This window comes from Myotis myotis, unplaced genomic scaffold (assembly GCF_014108235.1).
Source record: "Myotis myotis isolate mMyoMyo1 unplaced genomic scaffold, mMyoMyo1.p scaffold_m19_p_1, whole genome shotgun sequence".
NCBI lineage: Eukaryota > Metazoa > Chordata > Mammalia > Chiroptera > Vespertilionidae > Myotis > Myotis myotis.
In genome coordinates this window covers 168,618,460-168,643,630 of record NW_023416313.1, presented here as the reverse complement: position 1 = coordinate 168,643,630, position 25,171 = coordinate 168,618,460, and the positions used below count along the sequence as shown (strand labels likewise).

The 25,171-nt window shown below is 43.6% G+C and overlaps 2 protein-coding genes and 1 pseudogene across 4 annotated transcripts in view; 1 reads left to right on the top strand and 2 right to left on the bottom strand.

Annotated features, from left to right (window-relative positions):
• Positions 1 to 6,066: 6,066 nt before the first annotated feature.
• Positions 6,067 to 6,942, bottom strand: LOC118664566 (annotated as a pseudogene).
• A 623-nt stretch (positions 6,943 to 7,565) lies between these two features.
• Positions 7,566 to 9,212, bottom strand: LOC118676387 (putative tripartite motif-containing protein 75). Its single transcript, XM_036350273.1, is given in 3 exon segments — positions 7,566 to 8,002; positions 8,005 to 8,632; positions 8,853 to 9,212. Coding segments are annotated over 3 exon segments (1,425 nt in total).
• A 13,181-nt stretch (positions 9,213 to 22,393) lies between these two features.
• The window catches only part of DMXL2 (Dmx like 2), a 163,346-nt gene continuing 160,568 nt past the window's right edge, over positions 22,394 to 25,171 (top strand). For 2 of the 3 annotated variants that reach the window (XM_036301475.1, XM_036301466.1), the window contains exon 1: positions 22,411 to 22,895. In XM_036301475.1, coding sequence (XP_036157368.1) covers positions 22,809 to 22,895 — 87 coding nt within the window. In that variant the 5' untranslated portion in view covers positions 22,411 to 22,808. Of the gene's footprint in view, positions 22,896 to 25,171 lie in introns of all 3 variants that reach the window. The other variant, XR_004966358.1, reaches the window with a different exon arrangement.

The window sequence follows — 25,171 nt, the reverse complement described above, 5'->3', positions numbered from 1 at the left end:
ATTATTGAGGATTAATGGATAAACAATGATATATATCTACAATTAACTACTCTTTGATCTTAAAAGTGATATTAAAAATATGTAATGATAAAGAATGATATTTACCATATACAATTGACCCTTGAACAACATAGTTAGGGATGCCAACTCTGCACAGTTGGAAATGTGTGTGTAACATTTAATTCCCCCCAAATGTAACTATGGTATCCAAAAGAGATTGGTTATAGGATGCCTTGTGGATACTAAAATCTTTGGATGCTTAGGTCCTTTCTATATGGCATAGATTACAGGGGTGGGCAAACTTTTTGACTCGAGGGCCACAATGGGTTCTTAAACTGGACCGGAGGGCCGGAACAAAAGCATGGATGGAGTGTTTGTGTGAACTAATATAAATTCAAAGTAAACATCATTACATAAAAGGGTACAGTCTTTTTTTTCAATAGTTTTATTCATTTCAAACAGGCCGGATCTGGCCTGCGGGCCGTAGTTTCCCCACGGCTGGAACAATGCATACAGTTGGCCCTCTGCATCAGAGGATTCCCAGCAATGGATGGAAAATAATGCTTTGATCTGTGGTTGATTGACGCCTGTGATGTGAAACCCAGGAATATAGTGGGCCAACTGCATATTTACTGAAAAAAAATCTACATATAAGTAGACCCATACAGTTCAAACCCATGTTATTCAAAGGTCAAATATATTCTTTAGTGAAAAATGCAGATCACAAAGTAGCATATTTCACACACAGCTAAAATACCACAAGGATATACATCAAAGTGCTAATAATAAAAATTTATATGTATTTAGTGCTTGCTATGTGTCAGGCAGATTAAAATAGTTATCTTGGACCCACCTACTCCTCTCATCTCCAATTTAGTCCTCCTGATGCTCCCCTCTCCTTCCATTCCTAGCCTTTCTTGGGCCCTGGGCCTCTTTAGCAGGCTGGTCATGCATATGGAATCAAGAAAGATGTCTTTAAATACATAAAGTAAAACACATTGCATTAAACAAGAAAGAATTACATTAAAATAGTTATTAAAATAACTAAAAAACAAATGTGTAATATAGTAATATGTACAAATATTGTAGATACATACCTAATATATATCTATGTACTTTTTTTCCTTTAAAGAATTTTATTGATTTTAGAGCGATGAAGGGAGAGACAGAGAGAGAAATATCGATCAGTTACAGAACACACCCGGACTGATAAGTTGGGTATGTGCCCTGACCAGGAATTGAACCCACCACCTTTTGGTGTACAGGATGCTGCTGCAATCCACTGAGCCACACCGCCCAGGGCTCTTTATGCTTTTTTTTTTTTTTTTATAAAAATATACTTTTAAAATGCATTAAATAAGATTCAGCAGAAGGTATAGTAGTAATTTATAAGTAGAGATATTAATAAATAACATTTCAAGATAATTGCAACAACTATGATACGATATGAAAGTATTTGTGATTTCTGTTAGTGACAAGTCACTGTGTTTTGTTGGCTATAATCATAATTGAAGTAAATGTTAAATTGCAGCTAAAACTTAGTGACAATAATTTTTTTCCTACCCATAAGATATAGGTTAAGAAGCCGTGCCCTTCAATGCCGGAAGCCAGTCCATCCTTGCTGCTTGACACAGTCGCTGCAGGGAAGAAACATCCGCACAGCATATGTTTCAAGGGACCTGGCGTATATGGTATACTGTTCTTAATATGTTTGCTCCCTTTCTTGGCACTATGTGTTTTAACCAAGGTCACCTCTCCGAGAAAGGTTGTTTCCCCAGGTAGGGAATTTTTCCCTGAAGTTAGAGAGGGAATAAAACCCCTTAACTAAATGCCAGGCGGGTAGTTAATCACTTTAACTACAAACAATCACCCTTAAACTACATAATCTTTACTCCCTGGAATGGAAATAAGAAATGCCCTAACCTTTGGAATAGAAATTGACAGGATTAATATCAACTGGTATAAATACAGATGTAAACGACAAGTGCTGAAGAGGATGTGGAGAAAAAGGAACACTCGTGCACTGCTGGTGGGAATGCAGACTGGGGCAGCCACTATGGAAGACAGTATGGAGTTTCCTCAAAAAACTAAAAATGGAACTCCCATTTGACACTGTGATCCCACTTCTAGGAATATATCCCAAGAAACCAGAAACACCAATCAGAAAGGATATATGCACCCATATGTTCATAACAGCACAATTCACCATAGCTAAGATCTGGAAACAGCCTAAGTGCCCATCAGTAGATGAATGGATTAGAAAACATCGTGTACATCTACACGATGGAATACTATGCTGCTGTAAAAAAGAAGGAACTCTTACCATTTACAACGGCATGGATGGAACTGGAGAGCATTATGCTAAGTGAAATAAGCCAGTCAATGAAGGAAAAATACCACATGATCTCACTCATTCAGGGATAATAGAGACCATTATAAACTTTTGAACAATAATAGATACAGAGGCAGAGCTGCCTCAAACAGATTGTCAAACTGCAGCGGGAAGGCCGGGGAGGGTTGGGGGGCAGGAGGGAGGGGGTAAGAGATCAACCGAAAGACTTGTATGCATGTATATAAGCAAAACCAATGAACATAAGACACTGGGGGGTAGGGGAGGCCAGAGGACTGTCAAGGGTGGGGGGAAAAAAAGGTCACATATGTAATACCCTTTGTAATACTTTAAGCAATAAAAAATAAATAAAAATAAATAAATAAATAAAAAGAAAAAAAAGTAAATACAGATGTAACAAGACAACAGAACACAGAACCTGGCTGGAGAACCTGGTGAGAACCTGGCTGGAGATCCTGGCTAGAGAACCTGGCTATGATGATCACCTGAACGCTGCCTCCGAGTCCTTCCTTCTTCGTGGACTCTGTCCAACACCTTTGGGAACCCCTGGACCTGCTGGGGCTGCACCCCAACACTTCAAGTCTATTATGCAACCAGCTGTCATTCCCTTTTTAAACCCCTTAAATGGCTTCTCATCTCACTTAAAATCCTTATCCCAAGAAGACGTGGCCCACAGTGTCCTTTCTGCTCTCATTTCCTGCCATTTCCTACCATCCCCTTCTTGCTCACTGTCATCTAGCCACCCTGCCTTCTGTGCAGTTCTTTAAACACAAGCCAACCACAGTCCTGACCTTTGCTCTTGCCATTCTCTTCCCCAGAACATTCTCCCCTTAGATATTGGTTTGACTTGCTGTCTTATATCCAGGACCCATATTTTCCATAAAGGGACAAAGAGTAAATATTTTAGGTTTTGTGGGCAATATCATTTGTGGCAATTACTCAACTCTACTGTGAGGGTGCCAAAGAAGCCATAGACAACCCATAAATGGATGGGTGTGGATGGGCTTCAGTAAATCTTTATTTTTGGACACTGAAATTTGAATTGTGTATAATTTCCACATATTTGGAAATAATTTTCTTTCAAAAATATTTTTCATTTTGATTATGTTAGCTCCTTCATCAGTTATCCTATCCATCTACAAAATTGACAACTTTTATGTCTTCATGCAAACCTTTCAGAGTAAAGCAGAGAAGGGGGCTGATCCACATGACTCCTCCAGGTGGCTGGAGCACCATTGATTCACCCTTGTGGCATAAATCCTGTAGGTGATGCTTTAGGTGAGGGTAATGGGGAAGTCCTCCACCCTAGAACAGGGAACAGAAGAAAGGAGGGGCTTCAGGTAATTCAACTAAATAGAACAGCTGAGACAGTCAAAGCACATTCTTAAACAGGGAAATGCCCAAGATTAATATTAATATGTGTCAATCACAAGGGCCTGGAATCCGCTGTGGAGAAACTAAGGAGAGTCCCTGAAGCAAATATGGGCCTTACTTACCCAGCCTTATGTCAAGCCTCCTAATAGGATATCACTGTTGAGAGTTGGCTATTTGAATTATCTAACAAACTCCCTTTGTCGTATCTGATTCCAGACTCATACAGACACACTCTAAAGATTCAGCTTCCCGTGTAGTGAATCCACAGGGACAGCATAGGCTGGTCAGATCAACTCCACTGTGTCACATTTCTCACTGAAAGTTAATAAAATAGTGTCTGTTCCAACAAAGTATACGTTCATCAGGGAAGTACAGAAACTATTAAATTCATACATTGGAGTACTGCTTAGCAGTAAAAATAGAACAAATAAACAAAAGGCACTTATTGAGATCACAACAAACAAGGACAAAATGAACAGAGGCTTGTTCACCCAACGGTGTTGAACTAGAATCAAGGGCTACCTCTTCCTGTTTGTGAGATAAATTTAGGAGAAATAAAGGACCCACCACAAGATAAAATGAAAATAAAACAATGTAAACGTGAGCAAAAACAAACGATCCCAATCCAAAGCCAGAAACAAAGTTCCTGCCCTCCAGCAGCACTGGATCCAGCAGTGGCGACTGAGACCCATTTAAGAAGTCTGGAGATAAGCTTCCCGATCACATGCTTCATTAAGTGAAGTTCTAGCATTATAAAAGATAAACAGTGTTTGCCTGAGTCAGCTCAGTGATATGGACGCCTTTTCTGCTGATGTAATTAGGGGACAGTAACCAGAGTATAGCTTTATTGAATTCTGCAAACACAGGAGGCAAAGGGGAGATGCCATTTTTTGAGCACTTAGTTAATAATATATGTTCAATAAATGGTCTTTTGATTACTTTTACCGTACTCTTACTAACCTTTCTAGTGTCTCCATAGTGATATAGATGCATTTGTTCAATGCATTTGTAAAATTTAATAAATAATTTTTTTGGTTATTATTATTAAATTTGACCTGAAACACTTATGTAGCACATATTCTGTGTTAGGCAGTGTCCTGGGTGTTTTATATGTGTTAATTTATTTAATTCTTACAATAACCCATCAGATAGGTGCTACTATCACTCCCATTTACAGATTAGAAAAGTAGGGGGTGGCACGGCTACTTTGCTCAAGATCAAGTAATTGGCAAGTGGTAGATCTAGGTTTTGAACCCAACATGTTTCGAAAGTCCTTGTGTTACTTGTCTCTACTTGGGATTGTCTTCATTAGAACTCTACATCAGCCTACTCAATCAGAATCTCGAGCAATAGGACTCTCAATCTTAGGTTTTTAAAAAAGTATATATATATTTTATTGATTTCAGAGAGGAAGATAGAGGGAGAGAGAGATAGAAACATCAATGATGAGAGAAAAGCATTGATCGGCTGCTTCCTGCACACCCCCTACTCGGGATTGAGACCACAACATGGGCATTTGCTCTTGACCAGAATCAAACCTGGGCCTCTTCAGTCCCCAGGCTGACTCTATCCAGTGAGCCAAACCAGCTAGGCCTTCATCTTAGATGTTAACAGGCTTTCCAGGTAAAGCTTCTACAAATTAGCCCAGCATCAGCCAATGGACTGACATGAAGGAACCAGAGCCCTAGGTTCCTCTTGCTTCCTGTTGCCACTGTTGATCAGGCAACCATCATGACGGAGTTATTGCCTGTGCATGTGCATCAATCCTTTAGAACGGGTATCAAAAGCTTGGAGAGAATCCCAGAGATAATAATGAAGCACTATTGTAGAAACTCTGCAACACTAATGCTTTTGATGGCACAGAGAATGATAGAGTGTGAAAAAAACAACCAACGTTGACACCTCTGAGGTGATGAGTGGTTCAGGAGAGTTGAAGTCTGAGTAAAAGTGAGTTGTTTTTTTAAATATACAAAAACTTTATTGAACTGTGCCTTATAATGAACATTCTAATCCAAAATTTCAGAAGCACTTCAGAAAGAATTGATCAATCAATATTCCAAATTCTCCACAACTCCATTTGTTCCCACACACCTTGCTCTTGAAGAAAAATGGGTGGGGGGAGGGGGGAGGGCGGAGGGGGGAAGAGAAAGACAAAACAAGTATTCAAATCACAGAAGTGTTTTTTTTTTTCCTGTGAATATTTATTGAACTCAAATTCTTGGGAAGAATTTATCAAAATTGCTCCTGCAGTTGGACCCCTGGCCCTGCTCCGCCGTGGGTGGGGCCAGATGTGAGCCCTGCTGCGTGGAGCCCTGAGGCCGCTGTGCAGGACCCGCCGGGGCTCAGTCCGGGAGCTTGCCGCCATATAGGTCGGCCCTGTCCAGCTGCAGCCCCCGGTTCACAGCGGTGTAGGAAGGCTCCGAGGTGCCCAGGGACTTGGGGCCGGCCTCCTGTGTTATCTGGGAGTCGTGTGTGATTTCCCCGTCAGAACCACCCATGTCCACGAGGCTCAGGACGACGGCACCGGCAAAGCTCAGGAGCAGGAAGAAGGGCAGGGAGCCCAGGATGGAAGTGAGGACGATCATACCGCCGCTCAGCCGGCCGGGCCACGTGTCAATCGCCAAGTACCGGGTGATCCGGTTGGTTCGGATTGGGTCCGACCACAGGGTCTGGTCCTGCACCAAGCCCGAGGACATACTGACAAGGACGTACTTGAACCTGTATTCCGTGGCCGCCGACAGGGGCGGGTTGTAGAGGCCCTGGAAGTTAGGGTCCCACAGGCAGGTCCCATTGTCGCCCACCCTGATCAGGTATGCATTCAGGATCTCCGAGGCCCGGGCCACATCCCCCACTGTGTCCAAGCTGGGCACGTCGCTGCAGGGGGTCAGCTCACAGACCCGGCCTTCCTCCTGCGGTCTGCTGGAACATGGAGCCGAGTGGGGTGTTGGCGCCGTCCTGCACGGAGGCGTTCCTGGAGCTGACGGAGTCTAGCAGGACGTAGAGGTAGATTTCCTAGGTGCTGTTGAGGGCCTCTGCGCTGTCAAACATGCAGAGCGGTTTCTCCAGGGCCACGGTGCTCAGGGTGGGGTTGTTGGTGGCAAAGGTCACACTGGCCAGCTGGGGCTGGAGGGTCACACCCAGGCACAAGCAGCCTAGGGCCAGCCAGGCCCGGAGTGAAGGCATCGCTCCGGACGAGACACGAAGGAGCGGGGCGGCCAGTCTAGCGGACGAACTCCGCGCCTCTTCGCAGAAGTGTTTCTTATAAAATATTGGTGCTAAGCCTGGCCAGTGTGGCTCAGTTATTTGGAGAATTCTCCCATGAACCCAAAGGGTGGGCAGGTTCCATTCTGAGTCAGGGCATGGGTGCATTCTGGAGGCAGCCAATCAATGGTGCCCTCTCACACTGATGTTTCCCTCTCTAAAAATCAACACAAGCAAAAAAAAATTTTTAATCCTAGATCACTGATACCTGTATATAAAATTCTACCCACAAAAACCAGGTAATACTTTCAACAATCTATATATAAAGTAAAAATAAGGTCCAGCTGGTTTAGCTCAATGGATAGAGCTTCAGCCTGTGGATTGAAGGATTCTGGGTTCAATTCAGTTAAAAACACATGCCTCGGTTGGGGGCTGGATCCAGAGTAGAGTGTGCAGGAGGCAGCCAATCAATGATTCTCTCTCATCACTGATGTTTCTATCCCTCTCCCTCTTCCTTCCCTCTGACATCTATAGAAATATATTAAAAAATAAAGTAACAATAAAATTATAATTTAAAAAATTCTACCTACTGCCTATCAGTCACAGGAAGAAAATGAACCAAAATGACAGTTCATCCTTCCTAATCTCTTAAAACACGGATGGCAAGAGGTGTGGGATCACATCCGACATAGAAGTAAGGCTTTAGCACCTCAGAAAATGTATCCCTGAAGGAATGGATGTGAGACATGTCATTCAAACTGTAAAAGGAAACGTGACCCATCTCCTAGTCCAGGTAGATGCCCATCCCTCTGGGCCTTTCCTGCAGCACAAGGGTGACAGGAACAGGCCCTCGAGCCACATAGTCACCGTCCTGCAGCTGAATCGTCCAACATCTGTCCTCCTGTCTGAGCAGGGGCTGCTTTCTCTCCTTGGAAAGGGAGTCTCTACAGACCCCCACGGCCCACCCAGGCTTGTCATCCACCTGGACCTCCCAGTAATGTCGGCCACAGTCAAACCCTTCAGAGCCCAGGACAACTGCGTTCGTGGCAAATCCCTTTGGATTCCGATGAACTCTTGCTTTTTCCTCACAAATGTCACAGACTTTTTATCCTCAGACACAAGCAGATGAGGATGTGCAGTTTCGGGATCCAGAGTAACTTCTTCTCTAAATGTCTGCATGATTTGCAGCAGGGCCGAACACTGTGGAGGAAGACTGAATTCTTCTCTCTTATACTCCAAGCAATAGACATCTGGAGGTTCTAGGTGATCACAACGGCGGAGGACACCCTTGATGTTCATCAGCAGTTTCACATCTGACACCACACTCGTCTCTGCCATCTCCTTTCGTAGAACTCTAAGTTTGGAAATGTGGTCTGAAAATGCAGCTTTGTTTGCAGTGAGATTCCGTAGAATGTGCTGCTCTCGTGCAGCTAGCCTTGAGAGAACTGCCGCTTGCTCACACTCTATGGATGCTATCACACTCCCATATTCAGAGGCTAACTTCGCTCTCCGCTTTTCCACCTTTTCTCTCAGTTCTGATCGTTGCCTGTCTTGAGTGGCTAATAGTTTCTGAAGGTCTGCCAGCTGCTCCTTCAGGGGCTCAATGTAACTCCTGAGCTTCTGCCTGTGATGAGAGGCAGCCTCCTCCACGGGCCTCACGTGGTGGCCCTGGTGGTCAGGGGGCTGAGTGCACAGGGGACACAACAACTTTATTTATTTTTTTTTAAATATATTTTAATGATTTTTTACAGAGAGGAAGGGAGAGAGATAGAGAGCTAGAGACATTGATGAGAGAGAAACATGGATCACCTGCCTCCTGCACATCCCCCACTGGGGATGTGCCCGCAACCCAGGTACATGCCCTTGACTGGAACCGAACCCGGGACCCTTCAGTCCGCAGGCTGACGCTCTATCCACTGAGCCAAACCGGTTTTGGCCGACACAACAACTTTAGATCCTCCTCGCAGAAGAGGGTCAGGGCCTGGTTGTGCTTCTCACACAAGCACCTCTCTTCCTGCTGCTTCATCTCGGCCCCGGTGTTCTGGAGGAGCTTGGCCATGTCAACCATCCTTCCCAGCTGGGTGTTGCTCCACAGGTGCCTCTCTTTGCATGGGTGACGGCACACAGGGCAAGGGAACCTGTCCTGCACATCAGCCCAGGAGTGCTCGATGCAGGAGCGACAGAAGTTGTGCCCACATTCGATGGTGACAGGGTCTCCCAGGTTATCCAGGCAGATGGGACAGTTGATTTCTGTCTGGAGATTTGCCACAGCTCCTTCACCTGCCATTTCTATTGTCAATTAAGGTCAGCCCCTGGTGTCCTGTGAGGTCCTTAACTACAGAGGTAGGTGCCCAGAGGAGCTCCACTGCCCACCTCCAGACAATCAAAGTAGTTGGAGGACTACTGTCCTTGGCAGCTCAGAGGATATGAATCCAAGTTCAGCAATTCTCTTGGTCAGAGAGCAACAATGACTCTTAAGTACCGATTGGTTCCAGGAGCAGATGGCTCTTGTCGGGTTCGTAGCGCCCAAAGCGAAAGGAGAACCTCCCACAAGGCTTTCTCTAGACAGTCTGGCACAGGACTGCAGGAGCCATGACCTGACCCTGGTATATATACACCATTAGAAGGACCCAGTTATTAACCACGCCCACCAAAGTCCAGTGGCTCCTCCCCCAGGGGGGAGGGATGAACCAGAGTAAAAGGATTTTCAGTGCTTTCCTGAAGCCAAGGAGGATTAACTGTTAATAGGCATGATCTAATTTGCCCCTGGTATTATCTCTTGATCTTGTCAACACCATTTGTTCATTTACTTATTTTTTTAAAATATATTTTTATTGATTTCAGAGAGGTAGGCAGAGGGAGAGAGACATAGAAACATCAATGATGAGAGAGAATCATTGATTTGCTGCCTCCTGCACGCCCCCCATTGGGGATGGAGCCCACAACCCTGATGTTGGCCCTGACGGGAATCCAAGCAGTGACCTCTTAGTTCATAGGTCTACACTTAACCGCTGAGCCATGCGGGCATTTATTTATTTGTTTTTAAATCTCTAGGGTTGAGCCCTATCGGGTTTGGTTCAGTGAGCGGGGGCCGAGGTCATGCGGAGAGGTCACTGTTATCAAAACGCTCCTGGTCGTACACTTTAGCCACCACCTTGCGGCCAACGAACCAGCGCCCATTGAGGACCTGGATGGCCTTGTGAGTCTCGGAGGCCATGGAGAACTCCCCGAAGATCTTGACGATGATCTTGGCGTCCTCCTCCTTGCCCTGCTTCTCCTGGTCGATGATGACGCGGTTGACGGCCCCGAACTTGCCGCACTCCTCGGTCACCTCCCCCTCCAGGTCGTCGTCGATGTCCTTGGGGTCCACCATGTTGCGCAGAACCATCACCGTGGACAGCAGCAGACGGCTCTTCTCTGTTCTGAAACGCCAAAAGGGAAAGCTGAATCTCCCACAAGGATCTCTCTACACAGCGCGGCACAGGACTCAAAAGTGAGTTTTAGGACAGTTTCACCCATTAATTTTACTTACATTTTCTTTTTCTTTTTCTGATGTATGCCCAAGAGAGATAAATTTGATAAAAATCAAGAGATCTTTCAATACATTTAAATATCCTTAGTAATAAGAAAGCAATGTGTCATAGTTTAATTAGCAGTTTCTGTTCTTTCCTTGTGGTCTATGCAATAATGATAGTCTTAGAATCAGTGGCATCTTAGATGAGATAAAATACAAAAGAGTTTCTCTAATCTTTTAGAATTATCCTTTGGTTCCTGATAAATGAATGAGATATCTAAATTCCTTCTCAGTGGACTTGGATCCTCACCTGGAAAGAAACCAGAACTAGATGGAGTCAGAGAGATCAAGCCTTTCACTCTGTTACTACAAAGTGCTCCTCACTTTCCCCAAATATTCCAATTTTGGAACATTGTTTCAAGTCTTCTGGAAACTCTACTCTTGGCCTATAGTTCTCAGCAAGACCTGAATAAAATTCTTTCTAAAAATTTCAAAGATTCAAGTTCTTTTTGTTGACAGAGTAAATTTAAGGAAAATTTCCATAAACTGCTATATAGCTCATCTTCAGCTACCATCTCATTTGTCAGAACTTAATCAATGATCAAATAGCAACATGGTAGGCTGGGAAATGTAGTCTTTATTCCAGGTATTTATTTGCCAGCTGATAACTGGAGATTTTAATTAGGAGAAAACAGATAATGGAAAGACAATCAGCAACTGTCATCAAGACAATTCTGGCCCGGTTGGAGTGGCTCAGTTGGTTGAGTGTCATCCCATGAACCGAAAGGTCACTGGTTTGATTCCTGGGCAGGGCACATGTCAGGAGTTTCGGGCTCAATCCCCAGTAAGGGGCATGCAGGAGACAGCTGATCAATGATTCTCTCTCATCATTGATGTTTGTATCTCTCCCTCCTTCTCCTTACCTCTTTCTAAAAATCAATAATAATAATAATAATAATAATAATAAAATATAATAATATAATAATAATATAATAATAAAAATATAATAATAATATAATAAAATAATAATAATAAAAAAAGACACAGTCCTGGATTTCTAGGCAGAAAAGGGAAGGGAATACCTGTAGGAATGTATAACATAATTCACACTGGGCAAAGCGCTCCAGAGATGGGGGCTCTGGGCTGACACTCTAACCACTGAGCTAAGCCAGTTAGGGCTGAACTGAATTTTTTTTAAAAAATATATTTTCGTTGACTTCAGAGAGGAAGGGAGAGGGAGAGAGAGACAGAAACATCAGTGATGAGAGAGAATCATTGATCGGCTGCCCTCTGCAGGACCTTCACTGGGGACCGAGCCCACAACCTGGGCACATGCCCCAACCAGGAATCAAACCAGCGACCTCCCGGTTCCCAGGTCGATGCTCAACCCCTGAGCCACACCCGGCTGGGCTGAACTGAATTTTTAAGGAAGAGTCGAACTTATTTAAGGCAAAGGGTGTGGTGGTGGTGGCGTGATGGTGGTGAGGGAGTTTCTAGATGGGAAGTAGTGCATTTCCAGAGGCTTGAAAGAGCAAAGAAATTACTAGCACTTCAGTGTGTCTGCAACACATATTTAGAGATCAGGAATATCAAAAGATGAAGTTGGAAAAGTTAGCAGGGGTCAGGTCATGCTACGTCTTCTCTACTCTACATAATGATTACTTAAATGATAAAATATTTTTAAAAATTTCTTCCTATTTAAGTTCTCACTTAAATGGGTTTGTGAAACTCCTAAACATTGATATTTAAGGAAATCAGTTATATTTGTAGAGCATCTTATTTTTCACAGCACAATCATAAATAGTGCTCAATTCTTCTAAGATGACCAGTCTTCTCAGATTCTAGCAACAATTCAACTAGGTAAAAATGCACCTTATTCACCTGCTTACAAGATTCATAAAGATTCACTCCTGCCCCTCTCCTCTGCAAAAGTGTAAAAATCTCCCTGTGTACAATGCATCCATATTAGAGATAAAAAGCCAAAGGCTTAAGCAGGGGTCCTCAAACTACGGCCCGCGGGCCACATGCGGCCCGCAGAAACCATTTATCCGGCCCGCCGGGTGTTTTTGCCGCTGCTGCCTGTCCTGCTTAGCAGCCGACTCGTCCCGGGCCTGCAGTGCACATGTGTGGAATGTCTGAGGGACAGTGAACTGGCCCCCTGTTTAAAAAGTTTGAGGACCTCTGGCTTAAGGGGCGAGTTCAGTAGCTCAGATTCGGAGGTGTAGTCACCAAGAATACAGTAATTTGATGTTGCCACTAGCAGAGAAAGACATCACAGAAAATATATGAACTTTTCATCCTATAAGTAGTATTCTTACTTAAAACAAACAAAAATAATAAATCAGAGGCCTTAGAAATGATCAGGGGTAGAGTCTAACTCTGCGATAAAGGCTGTTTGAAAAAATGGCTATGATAAATTTTCTAATATCTCTTTGCAACGTGATTTTTCTGTTCCTTTCATCAAAAAATGGAATTTATTTCCCTAGGCCTTGAATCTTTGCTGACCTTGTGACTGTGTGTAACATTCAAGGCTGGGCCTGAGATTGCTGTGAAAGTCAGTTTAGGCTTATGGAGGTTGAAAGGTTATAGTGGGGAGGGGGGAACCAAGGCATCCCAGCTAGCATCAACTGACAGCCATGAGCCCATCTAGGACCTTCTACCCTAGGTTACCACCTCCAGATGAATGCAGCTGCGTGAATGAGCCCAACTGAAACCAGCAGAGGAACTCTCCACCCAATCCACAGAGCAAAAGAAATAATAGATCGTTGTTCTTTTAAGCCACTTGGTTTCAGAGTGGTTTGTTACGTAGAAATAGGTAAATAAAATAGGTTCATTCCCTCAATATTAAAAATACATCACCACTATAGCTTATGACTCAAAACAATGAAGGAATTCCTATTACATCAATTTCAGGCTTAGTGTAATAGACTCAAAAAATGAACTGGTAATAGGGAATCAGGACTTTCATTGCTGTCTGCTGAAAAAATATTGTTAGATATCTGTAAGAAAACTAGAGGAAATATTGAAAAACATGGCATTAGACCCCTCAAACAAACACATTTCTCACTTGGGAAATTCAATACAGTATTTAAAACATATAGAGAGTTTACTGATAAAGAACTGATAACAACAGATATATCAAAGATTAGCATTGTGGCACTCTAGATTTATGAGTAGAAATTCCAGGTACTTCTGTAGGTAAGAATAAGAATGACTCAAAAGATGCCCCCTGACACTTGAAGATACAATCCTTGGGTTCTGTGGTGTGCTAGTCCAAGGTGGCCCCTAGTGATTCTCACTTCCTGGTATTCACTCTCTTGGGAAATATTCTCCCACACTAAATTATGGCTGGTCTGTGTATCCAATAAAATATGGCAGAAATGATGGTGTGAGACTTCTGAGGCTGGCTTATAAAAGACATTGCAGCTTCCACCTTGGTCTTTCTCTTGGATCACCTGCTCCCAGGGAAGCCAGCTGTTATGTCTTGAGGACACTGATGCAGCACAATGGAGAGGACCATACAGTGAGGAGCTGAGGCCCCCAGCCAAACACCAGGATCAACTTGCCATCTTGGAAATTCTTTCAGTCTCAGTCAAGCCTTCAGATGACTGTAGTCCTGGATGACATTTCTTTTTTAGATAGCTTTAATGAGGTTATAGTTTATTTACCATAAAATTCACTAAGTACAATTCAATGATTTCTAGTAAATTTAGAGAGCTGTGCAGCCATGACCACCATCTAATTTTAGAATATTTCCATTGTGCCCAAAGAAACCTCATGCCCATTAGCAGTTACTTCCCAATCTACCACTAGCTCCAGGCAACCACTAATCTGTTTTCTGTATCAATAGATTTGCTTTTCAGAAAACTTAATCTAAATGAAATAATACAGCCTGGCTCAGTGGTTGAGCATCGACCTATGAACCAGGAAGTCACAGTTTGATTCCCGGTCATGGTCCATGCCAGGGTTGCAGTCTCTATCTCCAGTGGGGGGTGTGCAGGAGGCAGCCAATCAGATTATCTCTTACTGTTGATGTTTCTATCTCTCCCTCTCCCCTCCTCTCTGAAAACAAAAATATATTTTAAAAAATAATAAATGAAAAAAGAAAAAATAATAAATGAAATCATACAATATGTGGTATTTTGTTTTTATTTATTATCTAGCTGACATTTTGACCACAACATCAAGAGAGACTCTGAACTAGAACCTCCCAGCTAAGCTACTACTGAACACTTTATGTATAAAAACTGTGAAATAATAAATACTTATTGTTGATTTTAGCCACTAAGTTGTTTTGGGTTACACAGTAATAGATAACTAGTGTATATGGTTATATGATTATTGCTGGGAAACTAAGTCCCTTTGACATGCAATGTTCCATTAAACCCAACCCCAAAGGTACAACATGTGCTACTATTAAAACCTTTGGACATGAGAAATAATACCTTAGAGTTGTATTCTTGTAATGTATCCCGCGAATCACAGAAGGACGCCTCAAGAAGTCGAATTAAAGAGTCACATTTATTGCAATCCGGGACTATGAGGGGGCATCTTGCTCTCCCAAATCTCATAGTAATAAGATGGTCGCAAAACCAGACTTATATAGGCAAAGATCACAAAGGTATTGATTACATCCCAGGGTTTGGAATGAGGAACCTGATTTGCAAAAAAGCAGTTTACAGAAGCAGAAGCAGTATGTTTTCTAAATTACAGTTTTGGGTCTCTGGATCACTGAATTGACAGAAACACATTATCTAGAGCCCTCGGGTCTGGAATGAGGGCCCTGGTCAGACTGAAGCATGTTATCTAAATTACAGTTTTTGAGTCAACAGGGATACGTTAACTGGAGCCCTGTGACCTTGGGATAATTGTGCTGTTCTTCCCAGGTAAAGGAAAATGTGCTTTCTAAGACCAGTATGACCACAACAAATGGGATTTCACATTACAATCAATAGGGTATTTAATCAAATGGGATGATTTATATAATTCAGAAAATCAAAATAACTTTTCTATTGTTAAACAAAGCAAATAAGTACAGAAGCCAAATAGCAGGGTTAAAGTTAGACTATAGTTTCTACCTGAGATGATTGCTACCATACTTCATTATTGTCATGTTTTGTTAATGGCACAAAACATATATTTTTCCTAGTAAAAAATGCCATTTTCAGATAAAAAGAAAGAATCTTCCCTTTATTTTTAGGCCCATGAAAAAAGTTTGATGAACGAGTTAGAAATAAAATTGTGGGCAGTTACTGTTCTCAAAACTGCCTGGTACTGGCACAAGAATAGGCATATAGATCAATGGAATAGACTAGAGAGCCCAGAAATCGGCCTGAACCAATATGCTCAATTAATATTTGACAAAGGAGGCAAGAACATACAATGGAGCCAAGATAGTCTCTTCAATAAATGGTGTTGGGAAAATTGGACAGATATATGCAAGAAAATGAAACTAGACCACCAACTTACACCATACACAAAAATAAACTCAAAATGGATAAAGGACTTAAATGTACGACAGGAAACCATAAAAATTCTAGAAGAATTCAAAGGCAACAAAATCTCAGACATATGCCGAAGCAATTTCTTCACTGATACAGCTCCTAGGGCACTTGAAACTTAAGAAAAAATGAACTAATGGGACTACATCAAAATAAAAAGCTTCTGCACAGCAAAAGAAACCATCAACAAAACAACGAGAAAACCCACTGTGTGGGAAAACATATTTGCCAATGTCATATCTGATAAGGGCCTAATCTCCAAAATTTATAGGGAACTCATACAACTTAACAAAAGGAAGATAAACAATCCAATCAAAAAATGGGCAAAGGACCTAAATAGACACCTTTCAAAAGAGGACATTCAGAAAGCCAAGAGACATATGAAAACATGCTCAAAGTCACTAATCATCCGAGAGATGCAAATTAAAACAACAATGAGGTACCATCTCACACCTGTCAGACTGGCTATCATTAACAAATCAACAAACGACAAGTGCTGGAGAGGATGTGGAGAAAAAGGAACACTTGTGCACTGCTGGTGGGAATGCAGACTGGGGCAGCCACTATGGAAGACAGTATGGAGTTTCCTTAAAAAACTGAAAATGGAACTCCCATTTGACCCTGTGATCCCACTTCTAGGAATATATCCCAAGAAACCAGAAACACCAATCAGAAAGGATATATGCACCCCTACGTTCATAGCAGCACAATTCACCATAGCTAAGATCTGGAAACAGATCTAATCTGGAATGGATTAGAAAACTGTGGTACATCTACATGATGGAATACTATGCTGCTCTAAAAAGGAAGGAACTCTTACCATTTGCAACGTCATGGATGGAACTGGAGAGCATTATGCTAAGTGAAATAAGCCAGTCAATGAAGGAAAAATACCACATGATCTCACTCATTCATGGATAATAGAGACCATTATAAACTTTTGAACAATAATAGATACAGAGGCAGAGCTGCCTCAAACAGATTGTCAAACTGCAGCAGGAAGGCCAGGGAGGGTTGGGGGGCAGGAGGTAGGGGGGTAAGAGATCAACTAAAGGACTTGTATGCATGCATATAAGCATAACCAATGGACATAAGACACTGGGGGATAGGGAAGGCTAGGGGACTGTCTAGGGCGGGGGGATAAAATGGACACATATGTAATACCCTTTGTAATACTTTAAGCAATAAATAAATTAAAAAAAAAATGGGCAAACGACCTAAATAGACACCTTTTAAAAGAGGACATTCAGAAAGCCAAGAGACATATGAAAACATGCTCAAAGTCACTAATCATCCGAGAGATGCAAATCAAAACAACAATGAGGTACCATCTCACACCTGTCAGACTGGCTATCATCAGCAAATCAACAAACGACAAGTGCTGGAGAGGATGTGGAGAAAAAGGAACACTTGTGCACTGCTGGTGGGAATGCAGACTGGTGCAGCCACTATGGAAAACAGTATGGAGTTTCCTCAAAAAACTGAAAATGGAACTCCCATTTGACCCTGTGATCCCACTTCTAGGAATATATCCCAAGAAACCAGAAACACCAATCAGAAAGGATATATGCACCCATATGTTCATAACAGCACAATTCACCATAGCTAAGATCTGGAAACAGCCTAAGTGCCCATCAGTAGATGAATGGATTAGAAAACTGTGGTACATCTACACGATGGAATACTATGCTGCTCTAAAAAGGAAGGAACTCTTACCATTTGCAACGGCATGGATGGAACTGGAGAGCATTATGCTAAGTGAAATAAGCCAGTCAATGAAGGAAAAATACCACATGATCTCACTCATTCATGGATAATAGAGACCATTATAAACTTTTGAACAATAATAGATACAGAGGCAGAGCTGCCTCAAACAGATTGTCAAACTGCAGCGGGAAGGCCGGGGAGGGTTAGGGGGCAGGAGGTAGGGGGGTAAGAGATCAACCAAAGGACTTTTATGCATGCATATAAGCATAACCAATGGACATAAGACACTGGGGGATAGGAGAGGCTAGGGGACTGTCTAGGGCGGGGGGAAAAAATGGACACATATGTAATACCCTTTGTAATACTTTAAGCAAAAAAAAAAAAAAAAATTAAATTCTAAAAAAAAAAAAAAAAAAAAATTGTGGGCAGTTAAAATGTGGCCCAGCGACCTAGTTGGGTGGGCTACTAAGGAAACTTGCCATATTAGTCTGAAATGAGTTTTGGTCAGTCAGATTAGACTATTAAGGTATTGCCTGTAATTCCAAGAGACTTAACTAGCCAGTTGCAACCTTGAGATGATGATCGATCAAGAAGTCATTTAAAGGATGCATGACGGAAGAGGGAACAAGTTTATGTAGGTGTCAGATTTTTTTGAGTTGATACCAGGAGAAGAAAGAGCCTTACAATTCCGTAGCTGTGTGAATGGGTCAAAACTTCAAGAAATGCTGTAAAACAAGAGCCAGTTGTGAACTGGTTAAAATAATGCGGACTTAATGCTCCTGATGCTCTGACTACAATTTCTTGTTTGATGATGGCTTTGACTTAGTTTTTAATGAAGTGAAGGTTGAAGATTAAGAGATTAATCTAGAATTAAGGAGTAGCAATGGTTTTCAAGCTTTGAAATATTTATATTTTGAGGGTGGAGATTAAAATCTTTATGACACTTTGAAACAGGGTTCATTTCTTGTTATGCAGCTATTATTCACCAAAACACTAGTTTGTAGAACAAATGCTCATTTCCCCCCTGTTATTCAATGTGTATAAAAAACTTAGTAAAGTATTTGCTTTTAAGTATAAGCATGATGTTGGAATTTCTTCAAATTTATTATTTTGCTGTATGTTTTGTTCCAGTATTTACTGAAATGTTTCTCTACATGTATCAAACCTTCTTGTAAATGAATTTGTTTATTGTATTTAACGACTTGCTTTATACCATTTTTTACTGATATATGTTGTATATGCAGACATTCTCTCAAACTTATTTGATACTATGGCTTGCTTTTTAATTGCCAGTACCAAGATGCTAGTACCACTATTTGCCTTCATGGCACATCATGCACAGCATGGGGTTTCATTTACCTATCATTTTGTGTGTGTTGTTGTTGTTGTCTCCTATATTTTCACCATATGTACTTTTTTTTAGCTATGTGGCTTAGTACCTTTATTCATGGTTAATAGTATATAATTAAATACATAGAACCTGTGATTTCCTAGAATCCAATATATTATACATAATATCCTATATAATAAAGAGGTAATATGCAAATTGACCATCACACCCTCACACAAGATGGCCGCCCCCATGTGGTCACAAGATGGCTGCTACAAGATGGCCAGCAGGGGAGGGCAGTTGGGGGCAATCAGGCCGGCAGGGGAGCAGTTAGCTGTCGATCAGGCTGGCAGGGGAGTGGTTAGGGGTTGATCAGGCTGGCAGGCAGAAGCAGTTAGGGGCAATCAGGTAGGTGAGCGGTTGGGGGCCAGCAGTCCTGGATTGTGAGAGGGATGTCTCAGATTGGAGAGGGTGCAGGCTGGGCTGAGGGACCCCCCCCCCACCCAGTGTACGAATTTCATGCACCAGGCCTCTAGTACTATCTATAATAATAAAAACGTAATATGCTAATTAGACCAGACGTCCTACTGGACGTCCTTCCGGAAGACCTTCCAGATGAAGCTATGGCTTCAAGAGAAGTCCGGGTCTTGAGTGCCTGCCAGCAGCTAGAGGGAAGCCCGGATTGCTAGTGCCAGAGGGAAGCCAGTGCGGCAGTTGGGGGAAGGAAGGCCTACTCTTGCACAAACTTTGTGCATCGGGCCTCTAGTAATAACATGAGCATGTAATACTTCCTTCCACAAAACCACTATAAAATCATTTAAACATCTTCACAGAACATATACAGGTATAATGAAAGATACTTTAAACAATTTACTTATTTGTTTGAGAGAGGTGGGGGGCATTGATTCAATTTGTTGTTCCGAGTATTTATGCATTCATTGGTTGATTCTTGTATGTGCCCTGAACAGGGATCAAACCTGAAACCTTGGCGTATCAGGACAACACTCTACCTGGCCAGGGCCTTGAAAGGTACTTTTTACTCCAGAAATTTTTCTTGCAAAATTTGGTGCTCTTGCTCACATTCAAATTTTGTATGTCAGCAAACAAAGCACAGTACTGTACTATGATTCAGGCACTGGGGAAATGGGGAAAGTAAGATACTGACCCTGACTTGAAATATCTAAAATATCTAATATCTAGTAGAAGAACCAGAAACAAAATGATACTTACGTTGCTATGTGATATGTGTGTTTCAATAAGAGGAAGCCTCAAGGTGTTTGGAGGTGGATAAAAAGGCTTTACTAAATAAGTGACTTTTAAACTAAATTGTGATTTGTCAGGTCCAGAAGAGGAGGAAGGGCATTCCAGACGACAGAGCAAAGAGCATGAATCAGGATGAGGAAGCATAAGAGAATGCAGCATGCTCTGGGAACAGGAAATAACTCAGTGGGGCTGGAGCATAGTGGTTTCGAAGGAACAGCTTCAGATGACAAGATTAGGGAGAAACCGGAATGAACAGGTTGGTCAGACACACTAAGGCAGCGGTTCTCAACCTGTGGGTCATGACCCCTTTGGCGGTCGAATGACCCTTTCACAGGGGTCGCCTAAGACCATCCTGCATATCAGATATTTACATTATGATTCATAACAGGAGCAACATGACAGTTATGAAGTAGCAACGAACATAATTTTATGGTTGGGTCACAACAATGAGGAACTGTATTTAAAGGGCCAGAAGGTTGAGAGCCACTGCACTAAGGAGTTCAGATTTTAGCATGCTGGGAATGGGGATTTTAAGCAGAGGAATTTTTCCTTTAAAAGGTTTCTCTGGCTGCAGTGTGGTGGATGGATTGGAGAGCAAGAGATGGAAGGCAAACTAGTTAGGAGGCTGTTATGGTAATTAAATGAGAAATGATGAGGTCTGAAATGAAGGTAAATGGCAGTGGGGATAACGAGGGGCAAGAACTAGAGACTTCGAAAAGAGATCCTTAAATTTTGGCAAGAAAGCCAAAAGTGGCTCTATGGTTTCTATTTCGGAGGAACAGTTATGTCACTAAACGAAAAGGAAAATGCCCTAGGTCATCAGAACTATCTTTGCCTCCTTCTCCTTTCCACTGAAAAACGACCAATTCCTCCCAGGCCTTTGCCTCTAATCTTCCCCACCCTCCTAATTGTGCTTGCAAAGTCATTTTCCTAAAACAGTTTTGACTGCATAAACATTTGAAGGACACCTCCCACCCTCATCCCCATGCAGAATGAAACCCAAGCTTCTTAGTGGAGCGTTCAAGACTCTCCACCTTCAGGCAGGCCACAAGCTACCTACTGAATACCTTTATCTCCTTAACTATCACTTCCTTTCCGGACTTCAAACATCAATCTGATCTTTGTTCCTCCAACACAGTGGTTCTCAACCTTGGCTGCACATTAGAATCACCTGGGAATCTTTTTAGAATCCTGATTTCTGGGCCTCATCCTCTGGAAATGCTGTTTCTTTGTTATGGGGTGGGCCCGCAAGATTAGTAACAAAGAAACAGAATTTCCGGAGGACGAGGCCCAGAAATCAGGATTTTAAAAAGATTCCCAGGTGATTCTGATGTGCAGCCAAGGTTGAGAAGCACTGCTCTAACACATCCTGCCGAAAGTATTCTTCCTTTTGTGATACAAAGACTTCGTGTCTCGTTCATAACACCCTGCGTTCTGCCTGTTTTATAGATAGTTGTGCCTTGGTATCTCTTCTACTTCTTTGGCCCCAATGACTCATACACAGTGTAGGATAAAAAAAAAAAAAATTGTGATGAATTGACCTGGAGCGGGGATCTGATCCCCATCTCAACCACTCAAAGTTTAGCAGACAGCCTGGAAAAATCAGGTGATTCTGCGAATCCATGACATCATGCATGAAAAAAAAAAAATTAGTGGAATCACCCGTCTCTAGGGGCCCTTTCTCTGTCTACAACAACCGTGACAAAAGGTGGGCGCAAAAAATCATTTGCTGTCAGGGAAGTACGGCATCTCGAGTTTGAAGATGCTTTTATTGTCTATATAAAATAAAACGTCATATGCACTGTGCTTGGAAAAAGCTCTTAGGGATCTAAGATCTCTCGAGGTGGAATTTCCCGGTGACCGACTGTCCTCCTGAGGTCAACTGCACTGACCATCGCACAGCGTACTTGGCAGCGGATTAAATACAGTAAAACACTCGGCGGCGTTTCCCGGGTCAGACAGCTGCGGGGTCCCGCCCCCGCCCCCGCCCCCGCCCCGCCCCGCCCCGCCCCGCCGGGCGGCCGCAGCCCGGAGGCTCCCAGGGAACTCCCGCACGTCTGCGCGCGCAATCCGGCCCGAGGATCCGCACGGCGGGCGCAATTGCCCTGGAAACCACTGCGCGCGCACGCGCAAACGCGGGGCTGGGCAGACGGGCTGAGCGCAGAGCCCGGCGGCGGGAGGAGGGGTTTACCCTCCCTCTTGACCGTCGCGCCCAGCTCCCTCGGGCGGAGCGTCCAGCCAGCTCGCTCCCGGCTCGCCCGTCCCCCGAGCGCTCCCCGCCTCGCGCGCACCCTCGCCCTCCCGCATTCGTGCGCCGGTGCAGCGGGCGGTGGGAGCATCCGGGCATTTCCACCGCCGAGCAGCAACCCGGGCGGCGTCGGCGGTTGAGGAGCTCCCATGGCAGGGACGAGGCGGGGGGGAGGCGAACGGGAGTGAGGCGATAAGCCGGAGCCGCTCCGCGGCGGGTCCCGAGGGAGGCGGCGGGGGCGGCGCTCTCGCGGCCGGGGGAGGGCCGGCGCGGGGCTGGTGTAGCCTCTCGTGCATTCCCTGGCCAGCCCGGCTCCGGACATGCATCTGCATCAGGTCCTCACCGGCGCTGTCAACCCTGGAGACAACTGCTACTCCGTGGGCAGCGTCCGGGATGTCCCTTTCACGGTGAGCGGCGCCCGGCAGCCCGGGAGGCGGGGGGTGCAGGTGGGCGGGGGAGAGACCGGGTCCGGACCCGGGGTGGGGCGGGGGGGCTGTGAGGTCGTTGGTGGGCCCCACCCGCTCTCCTCTCTGCAGCCCAGTTTGGGGGGGAGGGGGCGTGGGGCTGTCAGTCGTGCGGCTGGTGTAGGAAATCACCCGCCGCGGAGAGGATTAGGAATGCACCCCCGTCTGCCCTCAGCCAACGGTCCGGGGGCTGTCGAGGCGAGAAGGTTCCTCTCCGAGGGCTGCCCCGGCTCTGCGGTGAGGAGGCGGGTTGCACTGGCTGAAACCCCAGGGCGCCCCTTTCGCACCTGCTCTGGGCGTGGAGGCCGAGGGACGCGGCGGTGAGCGGAGCGTGGAGGCGCTGCCGCGGCGCTGGGCTCCCCGGCCCGCCCTGTGCGGGCGGCTGGGAGACGTTGGAGCCTGCGGCTTCACACCCAGCCCAGCCCTCTGTCTCCTGATATGCAGAATCTTAATTCCAAGAAGAAAATAGAAACATTCATTCTCTGCCCCGGAAATGTTTAGAATAAAAGGGTCTGCGTGACAGTGGCCCGGAGGGCTCTTAACACGAGATCACGGTTTGGAAACCTTCCTAGGTAATATTTTAATCCATTTGCAAAGTAGGCTGGCTTGTTTTTAAAGCCAAGGCAATGTGACATTTTATGACAGCGCTTTTCTTGTTTGTGCGAGTAAAGTGTATAGAAAAGATAACGTGTTAGAACCTCTTTAAAATCTAAATGAAATAGGTATGTTTCTCCTGGAGCGTGGATGCATCAGTCCTTTTTGAGAATGGCATGTTGGTAGTATAGCAAATTCAAACCGAGCTCTAGAGCATTTACCCATAGACTCCCATGGATTAGCATGAGTTCTTTTTTTTTTTTGTATTAAATTTATACAAGGCCCTCCATAGAAGGAACTGTAGGCAGTGAGACCTCGATGAAATACACATTGACAACCATCTGCTGATAAAATTGGAAATAGCAAAATGCTTTTTAGACAAGGGAAACACTTTGATCTGATGTCTGCCTCCCCACAGCATGTGTTTAAAGCTGCAGAAATACAGCAAAACTGCAGCATCATTATGTAGCACAGTGCATTCTGGAACTGAATTTATCTGTCATTGTGATACATTAGAAATAACTACAAGATTGCTCTTTTGTCCATTTTAATTTTTAAATGTAATTAACTTGGCTTTGTTCCAGTTGAGAATGAACCATTTAAAAATATAATTTGCCTGACTTATATTGTTACACCTTTATCAATAGTGTCATCTGTGTTTTGTGTACATGGGACCTAAAAGATCCCTATAGTATTGAGCATGTTTGTCAAGTGTGGAGAGAATATTTGGGGCACAGAGAAGAAATTGTCCTCTCCCCCAGTTGTGTAGGTGGTGGAGAAGTTCCTCAGGGTTGGAAAAGCAGACTTCCTCCATGAAGAAACAAATCTGGAACCTTGGGTTATGGGGTATTTCCACACTATGGTGGTGGTGGTAATTCTCCTGTTTTCTTCTAAAGCAGAACAGTGTCTCACTGTGGGGCTGGTATATAGCGCTAAAATGGATTCAGATGCAGTCTGGAAAAGTCAGTGCAAAAACTGAGTGCTGTGCAGGTGTGGTTATGCTGGAGGCCACCTATGACCAGATGCTTGGGGTCATTTTCATATCTTTTCCACCCCTCCTCCCCCAATTCAAACCTGTCACCAAGTCTCGGTGACTCTGCAGTATCTGTTAGATTTACCCCTTTTCATGTCCTGAGTTGCCACCTTATAGAGCCTTATTTGTATTATTTAATATGACAGCTAGCTTCCAACTGGTCTTCCTGACACTTATTTGATCACTTCAGTTCATCCTCCACATAGCTGCTGGGATAATTTTCTTCCAATACCATTTCACCATATCATTCTGGGCTCATGAATATGTAGTTGTTTCTAATAGCTGTGTTGTGAAATTTAAACTTGTAAGAAATTCTTCTGCCATCTTTGACTTTATATTTCTTTATATTTGATTATATATACTTCTCATCTTGGCCCTACTGCTCTAGGCATACTAATCTTCTTATTTTAGCCTACATTTTTGTGTTATAACAAGAGAATCCTGACTTTATTTTTTCCCAAATATGACTCAAAAATTACCTGGTTTAGGATACCTGCCTGTGATTATATATGGCCCTTTGGCATTACAACCCCATCCTCATTTTAATATCTTAGATTTCTTAAAAATATTTTTTTATTGATTTCAGAGAGGA